The 18,885-nt window shown below is 35.9% G+C and overlaps 1 protein-coding gene across 1 annotated transcript in view; it reads right to left on the bottom strand.

Annotated features, from left to right (window-relative positions):
* Nucleotides 1-9,150: 9,150 nt before the first annotated feature.
* The window catches only part of LOC149805792 (uncharacterized), a 67,343-nt gene continuing 57,608 nt past the window's right edge, over nucleotides 9,151-18,885 (bottom strand). Inside the window, exon 9 of the mRNA XM_089950494.1 lies at nucleotides 9,151-18,215. Coding sequence (XP_089806620.1) covers nucleotides 15,636-18,215 — 2,580 coding nt within the window. The 3' untranslated portion in view covers nucleotides 9,151-15,635. The remainder of the gene's footprint in view (nucleotides 18,216-18,885) is intronic.

Below are 18,885 nucleotides of genomic sequence, written 5' to 3'. Positions count from 1 at the left end.
CTCCCATACTATATAATTCACCCACCATCATGAAACAAAATAAATGTTATTCACTGACATTGACAAAATAACTGCTCTATCATTGATAAAGGAACTATCATATTTCTATTTATGATGGGGAAAGTGGCATAAATCATATATTATAAAGGAAAAAAGCCACTTTCCCCACCATCATGGGTATGGCAAAAGTGGCTGAAACAATATTATTATAGGAAAAAGCCACTTTTGCCAAGGGTCAGATTAACAATCTGAATCATCGTATCTACCAAACCATCCAGGTGTGAAATTTTAATAATTTTATGTGCTCAAGGTCAAAGGTCATCAAGGATTTCATATATGATAATGGGTGATGAATGAAGTTTCCATTTTCTTAATAATATAAAATATTTATGAAACTTCATTCATGACGTCGATGAGAAAAACTGATCATTTTTTGTGTTTCAACTTATCCTTGAGGATTAAACAGCGAGAACCAACCGTTAACGCTCCACACATGAAACTTTAACATCTCGGTGGCTTTATCTGTTATTGCAACATCATCTGTCATAAAGTCTGATTCGGGCCTAAGATTTCACATACAGATTCACTATTAATTCCTCTCCCCGTAGGTCAATTAAATGTCCTATGTGGTCAGTTAGTTTAAAATTTATTCGTGTTAGTGCATTATCATGACACCGCAGATAAACAGGATTGGTTGGTACTTGCACAATTAAATTGCCAGGCGGCACTTGTGGTGTGAACGTGTATAAAATGTATCCTTGTTGAGCCTGATTTGATTGAGCGAGGTCTATATTATAGCTGCCATCGATCACATCACAAACGAGATTAACTGCAACCGTCGAAGTTATATTAACAATTCCTGGTGATACGTGTCTGCCGCCGCCGTGTGGATCGTTATTATGTCTGAAAACAGCTGCTGGTGGGGCTATTTTTCTCCATGATTCGATGATTTTAGGAAAAAGTTCTGTGATAAGATCGTTGAGTGATTTTACTAGTTTGTCAGCATTAATCCCTGGTATTACAAATGTTGGTAATTGCTCTTCAGTTATTTTGTAATGATTGAGAAACCATGGTTTAGCTGCATAATTATCAATAATTTCATCACCGTGGCGAATCATATTATAAATGATAGTTTTATTAACGTATCTAAGATCTGATATAACCTGATTTAGATGTTTTATCGTCTCAATATTTGCTGCTTTATATCATCGCTGTAGATATTTCGTAGTTTGTTGATTGATTGTTTAAATTCAAAATTAACAGGATCAGAACATGACCGAATAAATTCTTCATCAACGAATGGATTTATTTTAACACCATCTTCATACCAATTATTTATTATTTGAGGAAGATGTTCACCATCAGGAGCAACAATAAGAAAAGTAGTTCCAGTCCACGTCCACGGGTATTTGCCTCGATATTTTGGAGTTTTTATAAACGATTTTTCATCTGTAATAAAATCACCCCGACGTGGTTCTGGTGGTCCATGATATTCTGGCGGGATTTCAGGCCAACCTAGTACTGATCTTATCGATGATTGATAAATGTCAACGGAGTAATCAGGTGAATGTATTTCAATCGCAGAAGATAACGTCGGCTCATGAACGTCGATTGATATTTTTGCTTCTTTTCCTGTTATTGATTTCATTCTGCGTTGAAATTCTTCATTAATCTCTTCAATCTCATAACTACCAGTCGGCAATCCAACAACAATCCAGTCAGGTGTTCCATCATCTTTATTTTTATTAGCAAATACGAGTGAATTATTTGCCGGTGTTCCATTAAATGAATTCTGCCTGATATTTGGCCAACTGTAATACACTCGTAATTGTGCTAGTGCAATTTCTTTTACCGGAATTGCAGTTGGAAAATTAACATTAAATTCAGGATTAATTGAACTTACTGAGATCATCGTGGTCTTGTGCGGAGTTGTGTTTGTCACGATCTGCTGAAGTAGATCCAGTGATGTCATTATTAATACTTGCACCTTTAATATCAGTATAGTTGTATACGCTAATCATTTCTGTAAACTCAAAATCGGATATAATTCCATCATTAAGACCTGCTGATAACAACGAAGATAACTTCGAGTATGCTACCGTCACCGTGTGCAACTTTATTATGTAATCAGATAATTTTTTATTCATGCAGGTATTTATCTTTTTTGTAATGACATTTAACACACCTGCAATTGATGTTGCAGCTGAAATGCAGATTGTTACGGCTACTGGCGTCATCATTATTATCGTTGATAATAATACGCCTGTGGACACAAGAGCAGCGGATACTGAATAAACGATCACATCAACGATAACTAATCGTCGTCGATATTTCTTTATTTTTATCGTATATTGTTCGACTCGATTTTTTAAGTTCGTTTGCCATTCACGTGCTTGATTATACCTGTACGTACTCATTATATTTTATACAGTAACCAATTGAGGTGTTTCAGCTACAAATTCTAGACACCACCAGAAAGATGCTGTGGTTAATTTCTTATCAGCTGCTTCCAGAATAAATGCTTCTTCATTTCCGCTGTTTAATACTATAGACACAACTCCAGAAAACCTGTCGGTGGAATGACGCCATGGATACGTTGTAAAAAACTCGAATTTTGCAGCACTAAACACAGACAGCCTGTACAGGCCAGTGGCCATTGCGGTATATTTGATAGTTTTATTTTGCTGTGACCATGTTGCCTGATGACACCGCACATACGATATTGGTAATATGCCCGGGAGTTATCCCGGCTGGAATTTTAATCAGACTAATTTTGTTAACGATATCAGGAATTCCACTTACGACATCTTCTAATGTTTTTTAGTTGTATATAAGTTAGTTTTGATATCAGAAAGTTTTATGTCAACGGCGCGTGGAGTGCCGAAGAATTTATCTATAGATTCATCGGTTTTTTGAAAATTTCATCGAAATCTTCCAAAAGCGCCCATGTGCACATCATACTCTGCCCACAACGTGGATAATTTACCGTCAACGGTATTGTAGTTGACGTCGACGTATTTTTTTGTCGCGGCATCTTCGTCGGATGTTGGATCTTTTAACACTGTTTTCTTGTTTCCATTCATGCTGAGTTCACCTGTCATTGTGTCGCCGGTGCTTCTTACATGATTAGCAACACGTTTTGCAATTTCATCTCTGATAGTTGTAAATGATATACTTGAATCCCGGATTCTACCGCCGTCAGTAAACACAGGGATGTTATCCATGACCGCACCGAGTACTCGTCGAACTATATCATTCCATTTGATATTGCTAGTTTTTAATTTTCCGTATTGGTCATGAAAAAGAACAACCTCATCTGGGTCAACTCCAGCCAGGTTCATAATATCAGCGAGCTCATCTTTAGTCACATACTTCGACAGATCAATGTCGGATTTTTTTTTCTTACTCGTAGAAGAAGATCTTCCATAAATATCAACCATTATAATAAGACCTGTTGTTTAAAACGAAGCGGTTACTTGTATAATCATGCACGACTTTATGTGGCGGTTTGGGTGACTTTGATATAGCGTCGAGCATATTAATTACTTCACTGACGCATATTGGCGGATCTGTCATTGTTTGTGTGGGTAGCGTTGAATACCAAACCGCTGTGTGAAGTGGTGCGACATACTTGATAAACTCAAGAGGTGGAGCTAGCCTGTACGAATCAAAATAAATGATTCCACGTGGATCAATTGTGTATGCGGTCCAGTGAGTACCAGGTCCAGAACGTTCATCAAGATTAATAATACCTGTTTCAGAGCTGTTTGGTCGGTCTGGTAATTGATCTCGCATAAAAACACCTCTAAAGTTTTTTATTTTTAGTTGTTTGGCGGAATCAAGTAAATCAAAATTTGATGCTGGAATTAACGAAGAGATCCTGGAAGCCTCAGACCTTTTCCCCAACGAGATCCCAGTAATCTTAATCCGGTCCCTCTTTTTTTTAATCCTTGCCCTGTCGCTTTCTTCAGAGCCATTCCAGCAGCGGTTCCAACAGCACCTAGCGCCGCTGCCTTTGCTACGGCAGGTGCCGTTGCGGCAATTAAAGCTGGAATAGCCATGGGAAGTGGAAAAATACCACGTTTTAATTGAGTCTTTAACCGCACCCGCAGAGAGATTAAGTTTGACGCCTGTCTTTGATTGTTTAGCGTCATTGAAATGTTTAAGTTGACATTCTGATAATGATAATTTATTTTGACCACCCGTGATCTGATCTCGCTTTAGTGATAATTTCATTCCGCAGTTTTTTGCTAAATTTGATTGAAGGTTTTTAATCTGACCAGGAGTCAGACTGACACCAATGTGATGATATGGCATTTTATGATAATACTTGTGTTTAATAACGTGATTAAAGATTTTCCACTGGTGCATCAATAACCCTCATTTGTCCACTACCACCTTCAAGTAACATTGCTTTGTCACTGAGTATAACAGCGATTGCTCTGTAGATACCACCACCTGGCAGGATAGTAACACGAGCTCGAAAGTGTATATCAACGACAGATTGTTTGGATAAATCAACATGCTCCAGTGTAAAGTAATAAATCGGATACTGTTTTATAAAATCTAGTTGTGATATTTGCAACCCAGTATCCACGTTTTGATCACGTCCTATAAATGACATCAAACGATGATATGCACGAGCTACATGGTTTTGAGTGAAATTTAACAATATATCTTCAGCTGGTTCTTGATGTCCATTTATCCGCAAGGAAACTTCATTAACCCCAAGTTTGTCAAATATCACATGTGAACGTACTTGATTATTCGTCCGATCATTATCTTGCAGCACAATAAAAAATATGTCGCGGCGCAGAAACACCTTGCTGTGATGCTATATTCCATGTAAATAAACCATTAACATTACTTTAAGCAGTATCTGTGATTACTGTTAACCATGATAGCAATGATTTACCGCCTTGATCCGTAAAAGAGAGTAATTTTTGTTCTTCATTAATAGATGGAATCATTACTGGCATCCACAATGAAAGCTTCATTATATTTACTTTACCAGCATCACCAACAGGTCTCCAGAGTGCATCGTTATCATCACCCTTCCTTACCAGTGCAATTGTGTGCTTAGCTCCGAAGATAACTTTTCTAACATTTCTGCAAAATCCAAAGATATGGGATAATGGAATCGCGCATGAGAAATTTCTACGATTACCTTCTAACATCGATCGCCGTGATAAAAATCCTAAGTTGAACTCTGTATTAGAATCATGAGCAACTGGCTACACATCAGCATCAGCGTTATTGGCAAAATTTCTTGGTCGTCTTATATTATACGGTCTGTGATCTGGGTAATCAGAAGTGTCTTTGGCGAACATCATTGTTGGACCAGCTGATCTTGTATAATCATCTGAATATCTTGCTAAACCTATTATCGCTGTGGCAACATCAACGTCTTTTTGAATCGATTCAATATTTCTTCCATCAATCATGTATGTGGCACTGTCAAACAACGCCATAATACTGTTAACAAAACCGATTCTAACATCACCTCCGTACTCAGTATCATCTGTTTTTATAATTTCACCTTCTACTTCAATAAACGCTTCGGCGGGTAAGAAATATCTACTTGTATCCTGAACTTGTAATTCGATTTGACCACGTTGATTTGGTTGTCGTGCGTCATAAGAATAAAATTGATAATCACGTACTGATTCGTCTTTGAGAACGGGTGTGTCTATATCAAACGCTGGATCGGATACACGTTTGAACATTTTATTATAATTACCATGATCTAAATCATGGTCGCCTTGACCTACCAAGGACATGAAGACCGCTTCCTGTTATTAAACTTGAAGCAAGATTTTTTTCTGCTTCTTCAGATAATTCTGCTAGTTTTTGATTTACAGCTTGATTTATTATTTTGCTAACATTTGCAGGCATAACTTCAGTGCTGGCCAGTTTAATTGGTTGCTACTGTTTTCTTCGTACTAATCGAGCTAGTCTGTCCTTGACAGTCGAGAAAGCTTTACTAGCAAGATTACCAATAGCGCCAGGAATTTTATCACGAACAGCCTCAATAGCCTTCATCCCTAATTGTTTTGCAATCGGTATTGCTTTTGGAGCTATCCTTCTAAATAAACCCTGAACAATATCACCAAGTCCATCTCCGTAAATTGTTTTGTAATTTGGCAGTTGTGAGTTTACTGCCCTGACCATGATCGGTCGACGTTGAGCAGTATGTACAATCATTTTTATAAACTAATTAATTAATTAATCAGTCGCTGTGATAATCATCGGCAATTTCATCAATAAGAGAACGATAAATACTGCGATCCATAATACCGCCTTGAAATAATCTTCGACAAATATCAGATATTTCATTAATAATTTCTGAAGAATTGTTTCCAGCTCGTTTTCCTCCAATCAGTATTTCTAGTTGTTCTACGTCAGAAAGAACATTGTTAGGACAGGCAATAAGACCACTTCCCAGACCGCTTCCAGTAGCGCCTGGTGCATCATAAAATTCTTCTGGAGGTTTTAATGGTTTTGCCGTTCTATTTACATCCTGTACAAAATCTTCATACTCTGGATCATCAGTATTAATACTTGATTTCGTAGACGCAAAATATAATGTAGGAAGCCAAAGTTTAGGAATCAGTGATTCAGCATATTCAGGTTTCATATATTTTTTTGTTTTTGTATTGAAACGCAGCAATATTAACTAATTTATCTCAGTCAGTTAAAGTTTTGAGAGCTTCATCGGTAAATAAATCTACAGGTTGAATATCCATTTTCGGTTTTTCTGTCTGTAGAGGTGAAGAAGATTGCACCTGTGGTTGCTGTATTTTTTCAAAATATTTATCTATTGCATTTATTAACGCAATATATCTAGTATCACTGTTTCTAGTTTGATCAACTCCATGGCGTATACGAAAAATCCATTTGTACCAATTTTCACGACTTATAGCATCATCGACATACTCGGATTTTAAAACTCTTTCTCGTTGATCGTAACTTCTCACGGCAAACTCAGCTAATTCATCTGTTTTTTTAAGTTGCTTTATATGATTAACACTTTTGTCTGTAAATTTATCTTTTATATTAACTTTAACCCCTGCTTGCTGCGTTCCTGGTGTGCGATCCTCCTCATCACCTACTTCAGTAACATCCTCAGATATTTCTTCGCCGACGGGTTGAGCTGCAGCTATTTCAGCTGGAAGATCTCGTAAAATCTTTTTTGTTTTCTTGGTTCTTTCTGCTATTTTTTTAGTCTGCGCAGCGGTTTGTTTTAATACTTGAAGAATACCCTTCTTCTTCTCCTCGTTGTCGTCATCCTCATCTCCCCATACAGCTTTTTTAGTAATTGTTGTAATGGGTTTAAATAACTCTTCTGTACCTTCTGTAAATTCAACTTGTGATTGTTGCTACGCTTGTAGGTTTTCTCTAAATGAATCTCTAACAGGAAGAAATTTCTTTATTGCTTCTAATCTTTCTTGAGCTAATCTAGCAGTATGTGATTCCTTGGCTGGTGGCATTTTATTAATATAATAATTTTTAATTGATAGCAGCAGAGGGGGCAGGGACCTCAATTTTTGGTCAATATATATTAATCATTTTTTTTGTTAAAAAAAGGGTGGCCATTCCCCACAGTGGTCTGTTCACCCCTTCTGCTGCTTATCTCAAGCCTTAAGACATGGTCAAATCAACATATGATGTCCAGTAAACATAACTGTTACCTTTCCTGACCCCCCCCCCCCGAATATTCCTTTTTACTATTCTGTACTATTACATTTTCTTGAGGCTTATTATCTTTTCATCTTGAACATGTAATGTAAAGCTTGCTGAATGTCAGTTTTAGAAAATTCTGAAAGCAACAGTTTGATGATGCAGACATTTTGAATTATAAAATATATGCAGTTGAAAGCATCCACAGTACTCCTGTATAGTTAGTCAGGTTCCCTGACAAACTCCACTGAATATAATATGAAACTTGGATCCAAAGCAAACATGGACTAGCCAGTATCTAGATTTCCATAATTTTCCTTTTGTTCCGCAAGTCTGTATTTTAAGCTTATGGTCATTTCTGTAAGACTTGCTGTCAAATTATAAGGGTTGATTGGGTTTAGGGTGGATGGTTCTTATATATTTCCCATATTATGTTTTGCTAAATAAAACAAAACATGGTTTGGTCTAACTACTTTAATGGCTAGATTACTACTAACTCAAAACAGAAAACACGCACACTAGTTTCTCACGCAATGTTATCATAAGGCCTACAGGGTTACAACTGAGAGCCTGGAGCTGACCTTAGGTGACCTGTAACTGTCAGACCATTTGTAGCAATAGAATGTTAATACCGTATATTACCACACATATGGGATTGAGTGCCCTTCTATGCTTAAGAGCTAATCTTTCCTTTTTGAGGGTCTCAAAAGGAACTGGAGTGTTGAAATGAGGGAGACCCTTTCCTCCATCCCTTATAGATGTATATACCCTCTGCGAGGTCCCAAACCTTGTTTAACCAAAGGCAGCAACAGACACATTCTATCAAAGAGCAGTTGGTTTAAAAAAGTAGGCAGGTGGAGTGTCCCAATGGGCCTTCCTATGCTAACATTTCTTCATACTTTTTCAATGTATTTAGCAAAGAAAATGTCTGAAAACAAGAACAAAAATTTTTCTTGTGATTATGCACTAAGCTACATCTTATTCCTCCATAGAGTATAATGATAATGATTGCATGGTATGTAAGCAGACACTAGCAATAAATCCAATACTATACCAAGTAGTGAAGACAACAAAATGAAACCAACAAAAATGCATATTAAATGAGAGGGTGCAAGTCCATCTTGCTAGTTATAATAATCTATTTGTGTGTTACCTGTGGCCAAACACTAGCAACAAAATATATTAAGGAATAAAATGAATGGAGTGCTTTCCTGATTCACTATTGACTGAACGGAATCACCACCCAATTTGAAATATTTGTGGCTAATGCAGTGAACATGCATTACACACCTTAAGTTAGTCAATGTGATGTACCTGAATCCACAATGAACACAGTCCATTAAAATGAATCATTTTTATCCACGATGACTAAAATATTAGTTTTATCCATATGTTGTTGACAATGTATGACAGCACTACATTTTAGTTCTTCACCAAACAATTAAAGATACAAAACAAAGATACATCATCTGTATATACGATGGTTTAATGATCTGTAAATGTATATTCCATGTTCATATACAATGAAAGAAAAAAGTAAAGGATCATAAAAAAATGTAATGGTGTCAAAAGGAAAATTATTTGAAGCATAATTAGTTATTTAAATTATCTAAGATATAACTTGTACAAAATAATTGGTAATCTACATCAAAATATTTCATGTTTATATGACAGTGAAAAAATTCACAAAAATGTAATCTTTGTTATCAGTAGTTACAAGAAAGGGCCATCCATTTAGTATGTGCGCATGTAGGGGGGTTAACCCAAATGCATATGCTTGCGTATGGGGGTGGGTCTACTGAAAATGTATACATGCATAGGAAATGGGGTGGGTGGGTGAAACCTCGATAATAATTTAATACGTAACCTGTTAGACCGAGTTCGGTCAGCATTTGAATTTTAGTGGACACTAGACAAACTTTTTAAGTTACGCAGCTTATTTCTTTGATGCAGCCAGACACTCAATGTCGGTGGACTATGTTTTATTAAACATGTTAATATTATTAATCCTTGATCATTTCTGCGTAGATTAAATATAGGCCGTTCTATAGAATTCAGGGGAGGGGGTGCATCAAGCATATGTATGCAGGTGTGTGTGTGTAAAAAAGTATGCATGTGTACAGGGAAAGGGAAGGGTCAAGCTTTGCCAGATTTTTGCATCCATACTAACTGGATGGCCCCGAAGGACTTGTTTATCATTCATCTAAAATGAAAATCAAAACAAGTGACCCAAAGCAAATGAAATCTTTTAATTTGACTTTCAAGTCAAAAATATAAATACATTATTACCATCACATTTTCTTTGACAATATGAGCAAGTTATTCTGTTAAATAAGCAACAGTAGCATATTTGTAAACAACATCAGAAACAAGAATTGTCCTTATATTGGCAATATCTGAAGATTAAATTCTACGTTTTCTCACGATGTTAAACTCAGATAATTGCATGTCTTATTTTGCAGATCTCCGGCTGAAAAATGATGAAACCTATTTTGAGAAAATGTACAAGGGAGTTAAGATACAAGATAGGAATTCAGTACCGATCTGCAAATTAGATAGGGAAATAGCCAATATATAAACTAGCAAGGGAAATAGCCAATATGCCGATTCTATTTTTATAATGAACTTAAAATAAAGTTAAATTTCTGCTCAAACTTTACATGCTGATTATTTAAAAAACTATGGTTGAATAACTGCAATATACCTTGATTTTGAGTTTGGTACTTAACTTTTTAAATTTGAAAATATCATTTAAATCAAGATATAAACAAACAGCATGGCATAGGTAACAGCCAATAAACAGCCAATCATTACAATTTGCCAAGCAAGATGCACAGCATGTGCTGTCACTATTCTCGTATCACTATCAAATGTTTTCACAATAATCCAGCTGGACCTTGGGCCATTTCTACCTAAAAATGTGTCATGTAACCAATCAAAACCCAAAACAATTGTTCAATATGGTGCATATTTACAATCTGCTTATTAATAAAATTGGACCTCGTTTTCCAAACTACTATGTCTCAGAGTAAAGTTAATGATTTTCCCCCTGCAAAGCTGATGCTATAGAAAAACAACAACATACAATATACTAAACTAGCCAATCAAGGTTGATGCTGATGGCAAGTAATTTATCATTTTAAAATAAGAGCTATAAATAACATTCTCATTATATTAGTTTACATTTTCTGGATAGAATGCAGTTCTGATGAAAACATGTACAATGCCATTGTTGGTATGACTGGAATTCACAGCATTGGTTTTCTAAATGTTACACTATAATATTCTTCTCAATGCATCTTCCAGGTTGCCTTCTTACTGTGTAGGCATTAGTGTGCAAGAAACTGGGCTATCATAGCTACTGGTTCTATTCCTTATGATGCATCTACATTCTAAGCTACATGACTTGAAAGAATAGTGTCTGAGCTGACACAATGGTGAACACAGTGCATTGTGAATAAAGGTCACTGTGATCTGATTTTGCTTAGTGTAGTACTCTTAATGTCAATTGTTTATTGTTGATGTTGTAACAGCCGCTGTGGTGTGTCCTTACTTCAATAGCCTTGGCAATGAATAACCTAGTAGTGTTATGGTGTAAAACACATTTTTGGCTATATCATGCCAAGGAAATTGAAGTGCCTTCCCAAGGACACACACACACAGTCAACACAGGCAGGTATTGAACCTGCAACCCTTGGATCATTTGTCCAATACTGTACCAACTGTGCTGTCACTGCTCCCTTCTTGATGACAAATCTTTATTCCAAACTGCATGAATGCAAGCAGTCATATTTGAAAACAACGTTAATCACCAACCTGAAGTGTTGATATAAAAAAAGACATTTAGTTGTTAGGCACTTGACAAGTGTAGTGAAAATCTGATTGAATCGGTCAATTTAAAACTCGGATCTGATGTAGAAGTGTCATAGACCTGCTTTATTGTATCAACATGAATACCAGATTATAAGCTAACAAAAACTGTTGATTTTTGCTACAATATTTAAATAATGGATGCATAAATCTAATAATATGAAAGTAAATGGGATAAAAAGTAGGAGGCAAAATACTTAAAAAAGCATCCCACATCTTTAAATACAAAACACAAGTATGTAAATTTGCCTTTTACAGTGGTGCACTCTAACAAGTCATTGTTATCACAAAGATTACTTTTTAAAGGTCACATTTAAAGGAGTCTAAATGAAAACTCAAACTTAGATCTTTAAGAACTCCAGTAACAATGTCTCACATGCAATAGTTACATGTCACTATCCCATAAATTTCTTGCAACCATGGCTTAAACTTCTCAAATACTTAAAATACAACAAAATTATGATTACAACATTATGTACCCAGATCACAGTTCACTTTGGAAGACATCTCTTGGTACAACCATGCCTGTAAGTTTTTTTTTCCTCTCTAAAAAGAGTAATTTTACTTCATGTTTAAAAGAAGAAAAGCCAAATTTGTGTAATTTTATTTTTTTAAAATTCTTTTCAAGTTGTTCATTTAAAAAAATTCAAACTCGGATCAACAGACAAATGAACAGACAAAAGGTATGCAAAATGCAAAAGGTGATTTCTGCAGGAATCCAGCATCCTAATAATGAGTCACACAAAAGGTGTTTTCTAAGAAATCTTAATAAAAGGTGTTGAAAAATAGCACCATTGTCTGGCATATAAAGAAAAAAGCATATCATGCTGAAAGGGGGAACAAGTCTGAGAGAAAACCAGTGTCTCACCTGCATCCATATGTTTTTGTATCTCCCTAAATCTAATTTGCAAAAACTTTCAAGACAAAATATTCAACTCCAGAAGTGAAACCTATGTCTCATCATGCTAATGCAGGTGAGACAAAAACAAAACAGAACAAGTGAACCAATGAAAACGCTTTACATCAATGACAATTACTACTTGATTTAAGGAAATCTAAATTTGCCTACAAAAAATGCATGGTAAGAAAGTGGAAACCAAGTCAGAACTTCCCCAACTTCATTTCAGCAATTAGCACATGCTTGGGAGAATTACAATTTAGTGTTTTTATTAAATGCACCATAATTTCATGACTGAACTTTAAAATAGCATCAGTAAAAAATATATCCCCCACACTTCTAATTACCTGTGAACTGAGAAAATAAACCCCATCAAAGCAACCTCTCTGCCCAGTCATTCAATAATTTAAAAATAAAGTTATCATATACCCAGGAACTTTATTGCAATTATTGAGAACAAAGAAAAATATATATATATAATAGATAGTTCTAGATGCATTTGTTAATTATACTAGCTAGTATATGTACATGACAAGGTATGACACTTCAAATTTCTTATGACAATTATTATATAGTCATCCTCTCAATAATAATGAGACCACTTTGTACAAAAGTAAGTCCTGTATGCTTCATCTGAAGCTGAAATTCTTGTAGGGCTTCAATCAATGAATGACTACAATATTCTTTTTTCAAAATCATTTTGGGGGATGATTACATTGAGGCATAACATGGGTGTTGCTTGAATAATATGCAACCTCTTGGACAGCTGATTTAATAAACTGGCTACAAGTGTTTCATGACATAAAACTCGGCTACAATTTAAAAAAACTGTGAGTCTGCTCTTCCTCAAGAATAGAGGCCATACATTTTATCTGACCGGTAAACTAAAATGAAATTTATTTGCAAGACACATGCTCAAGGAACATGAATAACACCTATGGTAACCTTGAACAAAATACTTGTAGGTCACAAAACATAAATCACAAAAGTTATATGGATAGCAGACAGATGAACAAGGATAACATAATATGACCCTTTCACAGTTGCTAAGGTGCATACGAATTTGGCCTTTAACATTAAATACCCATACATGCTGTATAATTGGAAGAAGTTTACCTTAGATGGGCCCTCTTGAATTACATGAACACTACCAAATACACAAGTTACCATTTCTTGGAGTGCCTTTTATTAACATTATATCCAATCTACTGGTTGGCACTCAACAATCTCAAGAACTGCTGGACATTAAACCACAATGGCAAATAAATCCATGAAAAGCGCCTCAAAATTAAAAACAAAAGTGTCAAAGTTGGTTCTTTTGTTACTGAGTAAAGAATTTTTATATTTTAAACTTGTATCCAGTCCAAATGATTTCATACAAAGAAATAGTAAACAACAAATTAAACTCATCTATTTACTTATTCATAATACATGCATCATTTACACATCTCTTATGCAAAAATATAATTACATCATAAAGTGAATACACTTTAAGTCACACACACCCTTAGTTAAGCACTGATGGGACAATAATTGCTCTTGGTATAATGGTAATTCTATATTTTAAGGCATTGAAACAGAAGGTTATGTAGTGCTGAAGAAAGTCAAGAGCCTTGCCCAAAGACAAACCAAAGCTGCAAATCTGAGCCAATCCAAAGGTTAGAATTAGACCTGTACCCTTTTGGTCACAAGATAATGCCCTAAACAACCAAAGCTCCCCAAGGAATGACAGTAGGCTGCACATGAATGTCATCTATATTATTCAACAGTCAACATATTTATCTGTGCTTAAGTCATTCACAAGTCTGAACTGTGTAGATCCAGATCTGCAGTTGCATAATACACTAGTAAATCAGGGTCTATACAAGTTTACTTTAAGGATGACTGTTTCTGAAATAAGGAATATTTAACTTCTGTAAAAAAATTTTTGTTACCTTTACATGAACGAGAGTTCATACAATATAAAAGAACTAAAAGAAAAAGTGATTTTTTTTTCTCACAATGATAAACTTATATAATATAGGTGATGTCGATTTATGGCAGGTCAAAATCACCATTTCCAAGGTCTTATACACTTTTCACTGACTTTATAGTTTCCTCAGGAATTATTTTGACCATTAAAACTGGATATGAATTTTTCGTTTTCATTAGCTAACAAGAGACAGAAGTTGCAAACCGCATCATTTTTACATTCAATCTTTTTAAAAGTTTGCAGCACTGTGAAACACCATGAGAAAAAGTGATGTCATACTGATGACATAATAATATAATGATCGCATCATTTCAAGCTGCACAGTAAGTGGTGATTTTATAAAAGCAAAGTATCAGAAGCTAAATGCATGGACCCTGATCTGTTGGTATGTCATGTGGCATCAGTACACGGTCTAAGCGGTTTGAATCTGGATGCATGTTATTCACAGGCAGATACAGCATCAAGTCAAAGCCAATGAATATGTATTTCCTCATTCTTTTGAAACACTCAAATTCATATTTAATCTAAAATGTTATACCACACATATCTACTCTTTATTTGCTAGCACCATTCAGCAGTGATGGGCTTAAATGCAAGTCACTTGCAAGTTTTCTACATCAAAATACGAAAGAAACACCTATTCTATATGTAAAGAAATTGTTGACCTATTCATGCAAGCATTATTATTTTTGTGAATGTGAATATTTATGTTAATTTGTCTATTAAGCTACTAAAATCCATGTACCCTCTCAACATTCAAACCTTTTTTTTCAAAAGTTTATTGTGGTAACCACTTTCAAAACTTGAGTGTATAAATATGTTAAGTTATATATCGCCAAAACAGGATACAATATATATGCATCTACCCACAATTCCCAAACCCTATACCTTAAAACATACCATCCAGAGGTGAAACCCAAGTCCATTAACATTATGACAGCCTTTGCTATATGTGGCAAACATTAGTGTGTAGCCAAAACCGCATGAGACTTTGTGACTAATGTGAATAAAAACACACAATTTTCAGTCTCCTCTGACTACCCAACTGAACCCACTGGTACCACTCCACTTCAGGAATATAAATTAAATTGCACATTTTAATTTTTGGTTAAATGTTTGCAAAACAGTTTCTGGATATGAGCAATTTTTGTCTTGACAATTCAAAAAACACACATAGAGCTTAAGACCAACTTCATAATATTATGCATTTTTAATTTACAAATCACTCAAATTATCTTGAAGGTGATCAGGTATTGAATATAACACAGCTCTTGTGCTGGAGCCATAAACACTGTTTGGAGAGCTGGCTTTTCTGCGTGGGGAATTTCTGTTAGGAGACTGGGAAGATCCGAGTCTCTTCACTTGGATGGAAGATCTTACTACCTTTAAGACTTCACGTGGGGTTTTCCCTGAAGCTGTGCGTAGGGTCAGATTTTCGGGGAATAAAGGAGTGGCTATAAAAGGTAGTTTGTAAGAGTTTGCAGTGTCCGTTCTCTCTGAGATACCATGAGCATTCTGGCTAGGTGTATTTTCCTTGTCAAGAGATTTCATCTCCTCAGAACACCTTGAGATATTCTCCCTTAAAGGTGTACAGACTTGATTAATTGTTTCTTCTAAAGACTGTGACAGTTTGAAAGACTGTCCATCAAATAAACCACCACTGTCTTGTCTATCTTGCTCTGTTTTACCATATGTAACAATGTCCACATCCATCTCTTCATTCTCAGGTATGTTAGCTTCTCGATTTGATGAATTATCTGCACTTCTATTCATGCTCTCAGAGAGGGTGTTATCACATTTCTCTGAGTTTTGTTTTATACTGGGTCTGGGAGGTGGATTTTCTTTAGCATAGTAAATGCTTGGTTTCCGCTTCAGTCCACCCTCCATGGGGACAAATTTGATAGGAGTCTCCATATTTGTGGCATCTTCAGAAGGCTTTAAAAGAGTGGTAGATATTGGAAGTAAAGCAGTTCCCTTCAGCAGTCTCTGTTGTCCACTAATATTGACAACATCACGATATTTCTCTATATCCTTTCCCCCTTTCACTAAATCAGTGGGAACATTTAAGGGCGACATCCCTCTTTTACGAGATGTTGCATTTGCAAACCTCAAGGGGGAAGAATGGCGCTCAAAAATATCGTTATCCTGTTCTTCGCAGACCTTATCAAACTGTCGTATTGTACTGGCAACATGCCCTTTGTGATATGTCTGCAATGCAATTATGCTCTCACGCCTTGGGTTGATTACTTCATTTTGTTTCAATGGCGTCAGGAAAGCAGAACTGGGGACCTCAATGTCAAATTTGTCACATGGTACAGTTCTATCCTTAATGTATCCAGCTCTGGCCAATAATTTATGGGTCTCGAGAGAGATTTGCAGCTTGGGTTTCATATTGCTCTTGTGGCTAGATACACTTTTCTCAAATAGGCTATGTGAACGTGTCACACTTGCTTGAGATAGGGTCTTCAAATTTTGTGAAGACAAGGACTTTTTTGGTTGAGTGACATCATAGTCCTTATATACACTAAAACTATCTTCAGAAGGCTCCAATGATGGATTCTCACATGCTGACCTTTCACCTTTGTCATCTGCTGCTGATCGATTAAATGCTGAATTATGACTGCCTGTTTCTTCCATAGGTTCGTTCTGCATCAAACTTTCACTGCTGTCCTCAACTGCTTGTTCATCAAACATGGACCCTTTACCGCTGTCAGCAGACAGGGATCGTTTCATTTCATAATACTCTGTTACAGGAGAAGTTTCTGTATGTTCACTGAACAAACTGTCAGCACTTACACTTTCCTTTAGTTTACATTTATCAGTGATACTACTTTGACTGTCTCTTGTAGAAACAGCCTTGTTTATAAAATCAGCACATTTACTTGTAGTACTTTCTACATTGGAACTTCCTTTGTTTGGTATAAATATAGCAGTTCCACCTGATATTGTAGAGAAGCCAGCCTCTGATTCTCCATCTGAGTCGTTTCCAGCTTCCTGTGCAGCACATGTCACAACATTTTTACGTGCAGATTGGTCCAAGAACTGGCAGTTACCTTCATCAGTTGAAGCAGTCTGTGACACTGACCCAGGTGAGTCATTAAAATCACTGCGACCTTCTTTTATTTTCCCCACTACATGTGATTTAGTAGGACTTGCATTGATGGATTGCATGCTGTGGGAAACTGATGGAAGATCTATGGGGATTGGGTTGCTGATGTCAGATTTATCTAGCCCAAAGCTTCGACGTAATTTATGAACCTCTGTTTTATCACCATTCAGCAAACCCGTATTTATACTGTTAGGCTGACCTCTGCGCAGTGATGATTTTTTCATACTTCCATTCAGAGACACATCTACTAAGTAAGACCTTTCATGGTTAGTTGGAATCAAATTTTGTGTCCGCTGACTAGAAAAAGAGGTATCAGAAGAATTATGTACCACATTTGTAAGGACCACATATTCACCACCCAAGTCTCCAGTTTGATCCAAACCCTTAGCCTTATCTTCAAAGGCCAGTATCCTCGAAATATCAGCAGCATCTACATCATCCCCTGATAGCATGAAGCCCTCATTCAGAGAGGATGGTTTTGCATTGCACATGGAGATAATGGACTGCTCACAGAAAGAGGAAGAGAGGGAAGAGTTATGTAGAATAGCAGCTATAGGGGACTCATTTACAGTGGTCTGTTCTGCTGAAAGGTTTACTGGAAGGTCATCCAAGCTTTGATCTTCTGTTCCTCCTGATGGACTGGCTAGACGCTGCCCAACATGGGTTATCTTAAGTTCTTTGGGGTTCTGTAAGTTAAAAAAAAATCAAAATCAAAATAAGTATCGCACATACAGTAGGTTTTGCCCATTGGACCAAGTAGTTTATCATTCAATTAAATCTTGATGTTACCTTGTGAATTTAAGCTTTAAAATACCTTCAAATAAAACAACAATTAATTCAACCAAGAGACATGATAATTTAGCAAAAAGAAAAAAAAAAACAGAGACAGGGAGGGGAGATTTAAATACAATGTCACACCTTAAACTAGTGAGATAAATCTAGGGAATGAATGATGATCCACAATGATATGATGATATAAAACTGTATGCATTTAAGAGCAAAAAAATAAGCTTCAAAGACTGCTGCCTCTTGATAAGAATAATGAACTTAACTGAGGTTCAACTTCAACATGTAATTGAAAACCAGAACCTATTAAAAATCAGAATAAGGTAAAGTACAGAATATGACTTCATTCAGTCTTATCATACTGCATATATGTATATGTTAGCACTAATGTATAGAAAGATAATGAAACATGCCATCTCACTGACCATGGTACAAAGGCACAGAACTTTAGTTGTTTTGTGGAAACTAATTTCCTAATTGGAGTCACTCAGTACTTTTTAAAACTGAATCACTAGTTGGAGAGATGACTTTCTGTATCAAATCAAAATAATTTCCAAGTCTAGTCCAGAC

Source organism: Sinohyriopsis cumingii, chromosome 2 (assembly GCF_028554795.1).
Source record: "Sinohyriopsis cumingii isolate HCF-2022 chromosome 2, ASM2855479v2, whole genome shotgun sequence".
NCBI lineage: Eukaryota > Metazoa > Mollusca > Bivalvia > Unionida > Unionidae > Sinohyriopsis > Sinohyriopsis cumingii.
Note: the sequence above shows the minus strand (reverse complement) of the source record. Positions and strands in the feature narration are given on the sequence as shown.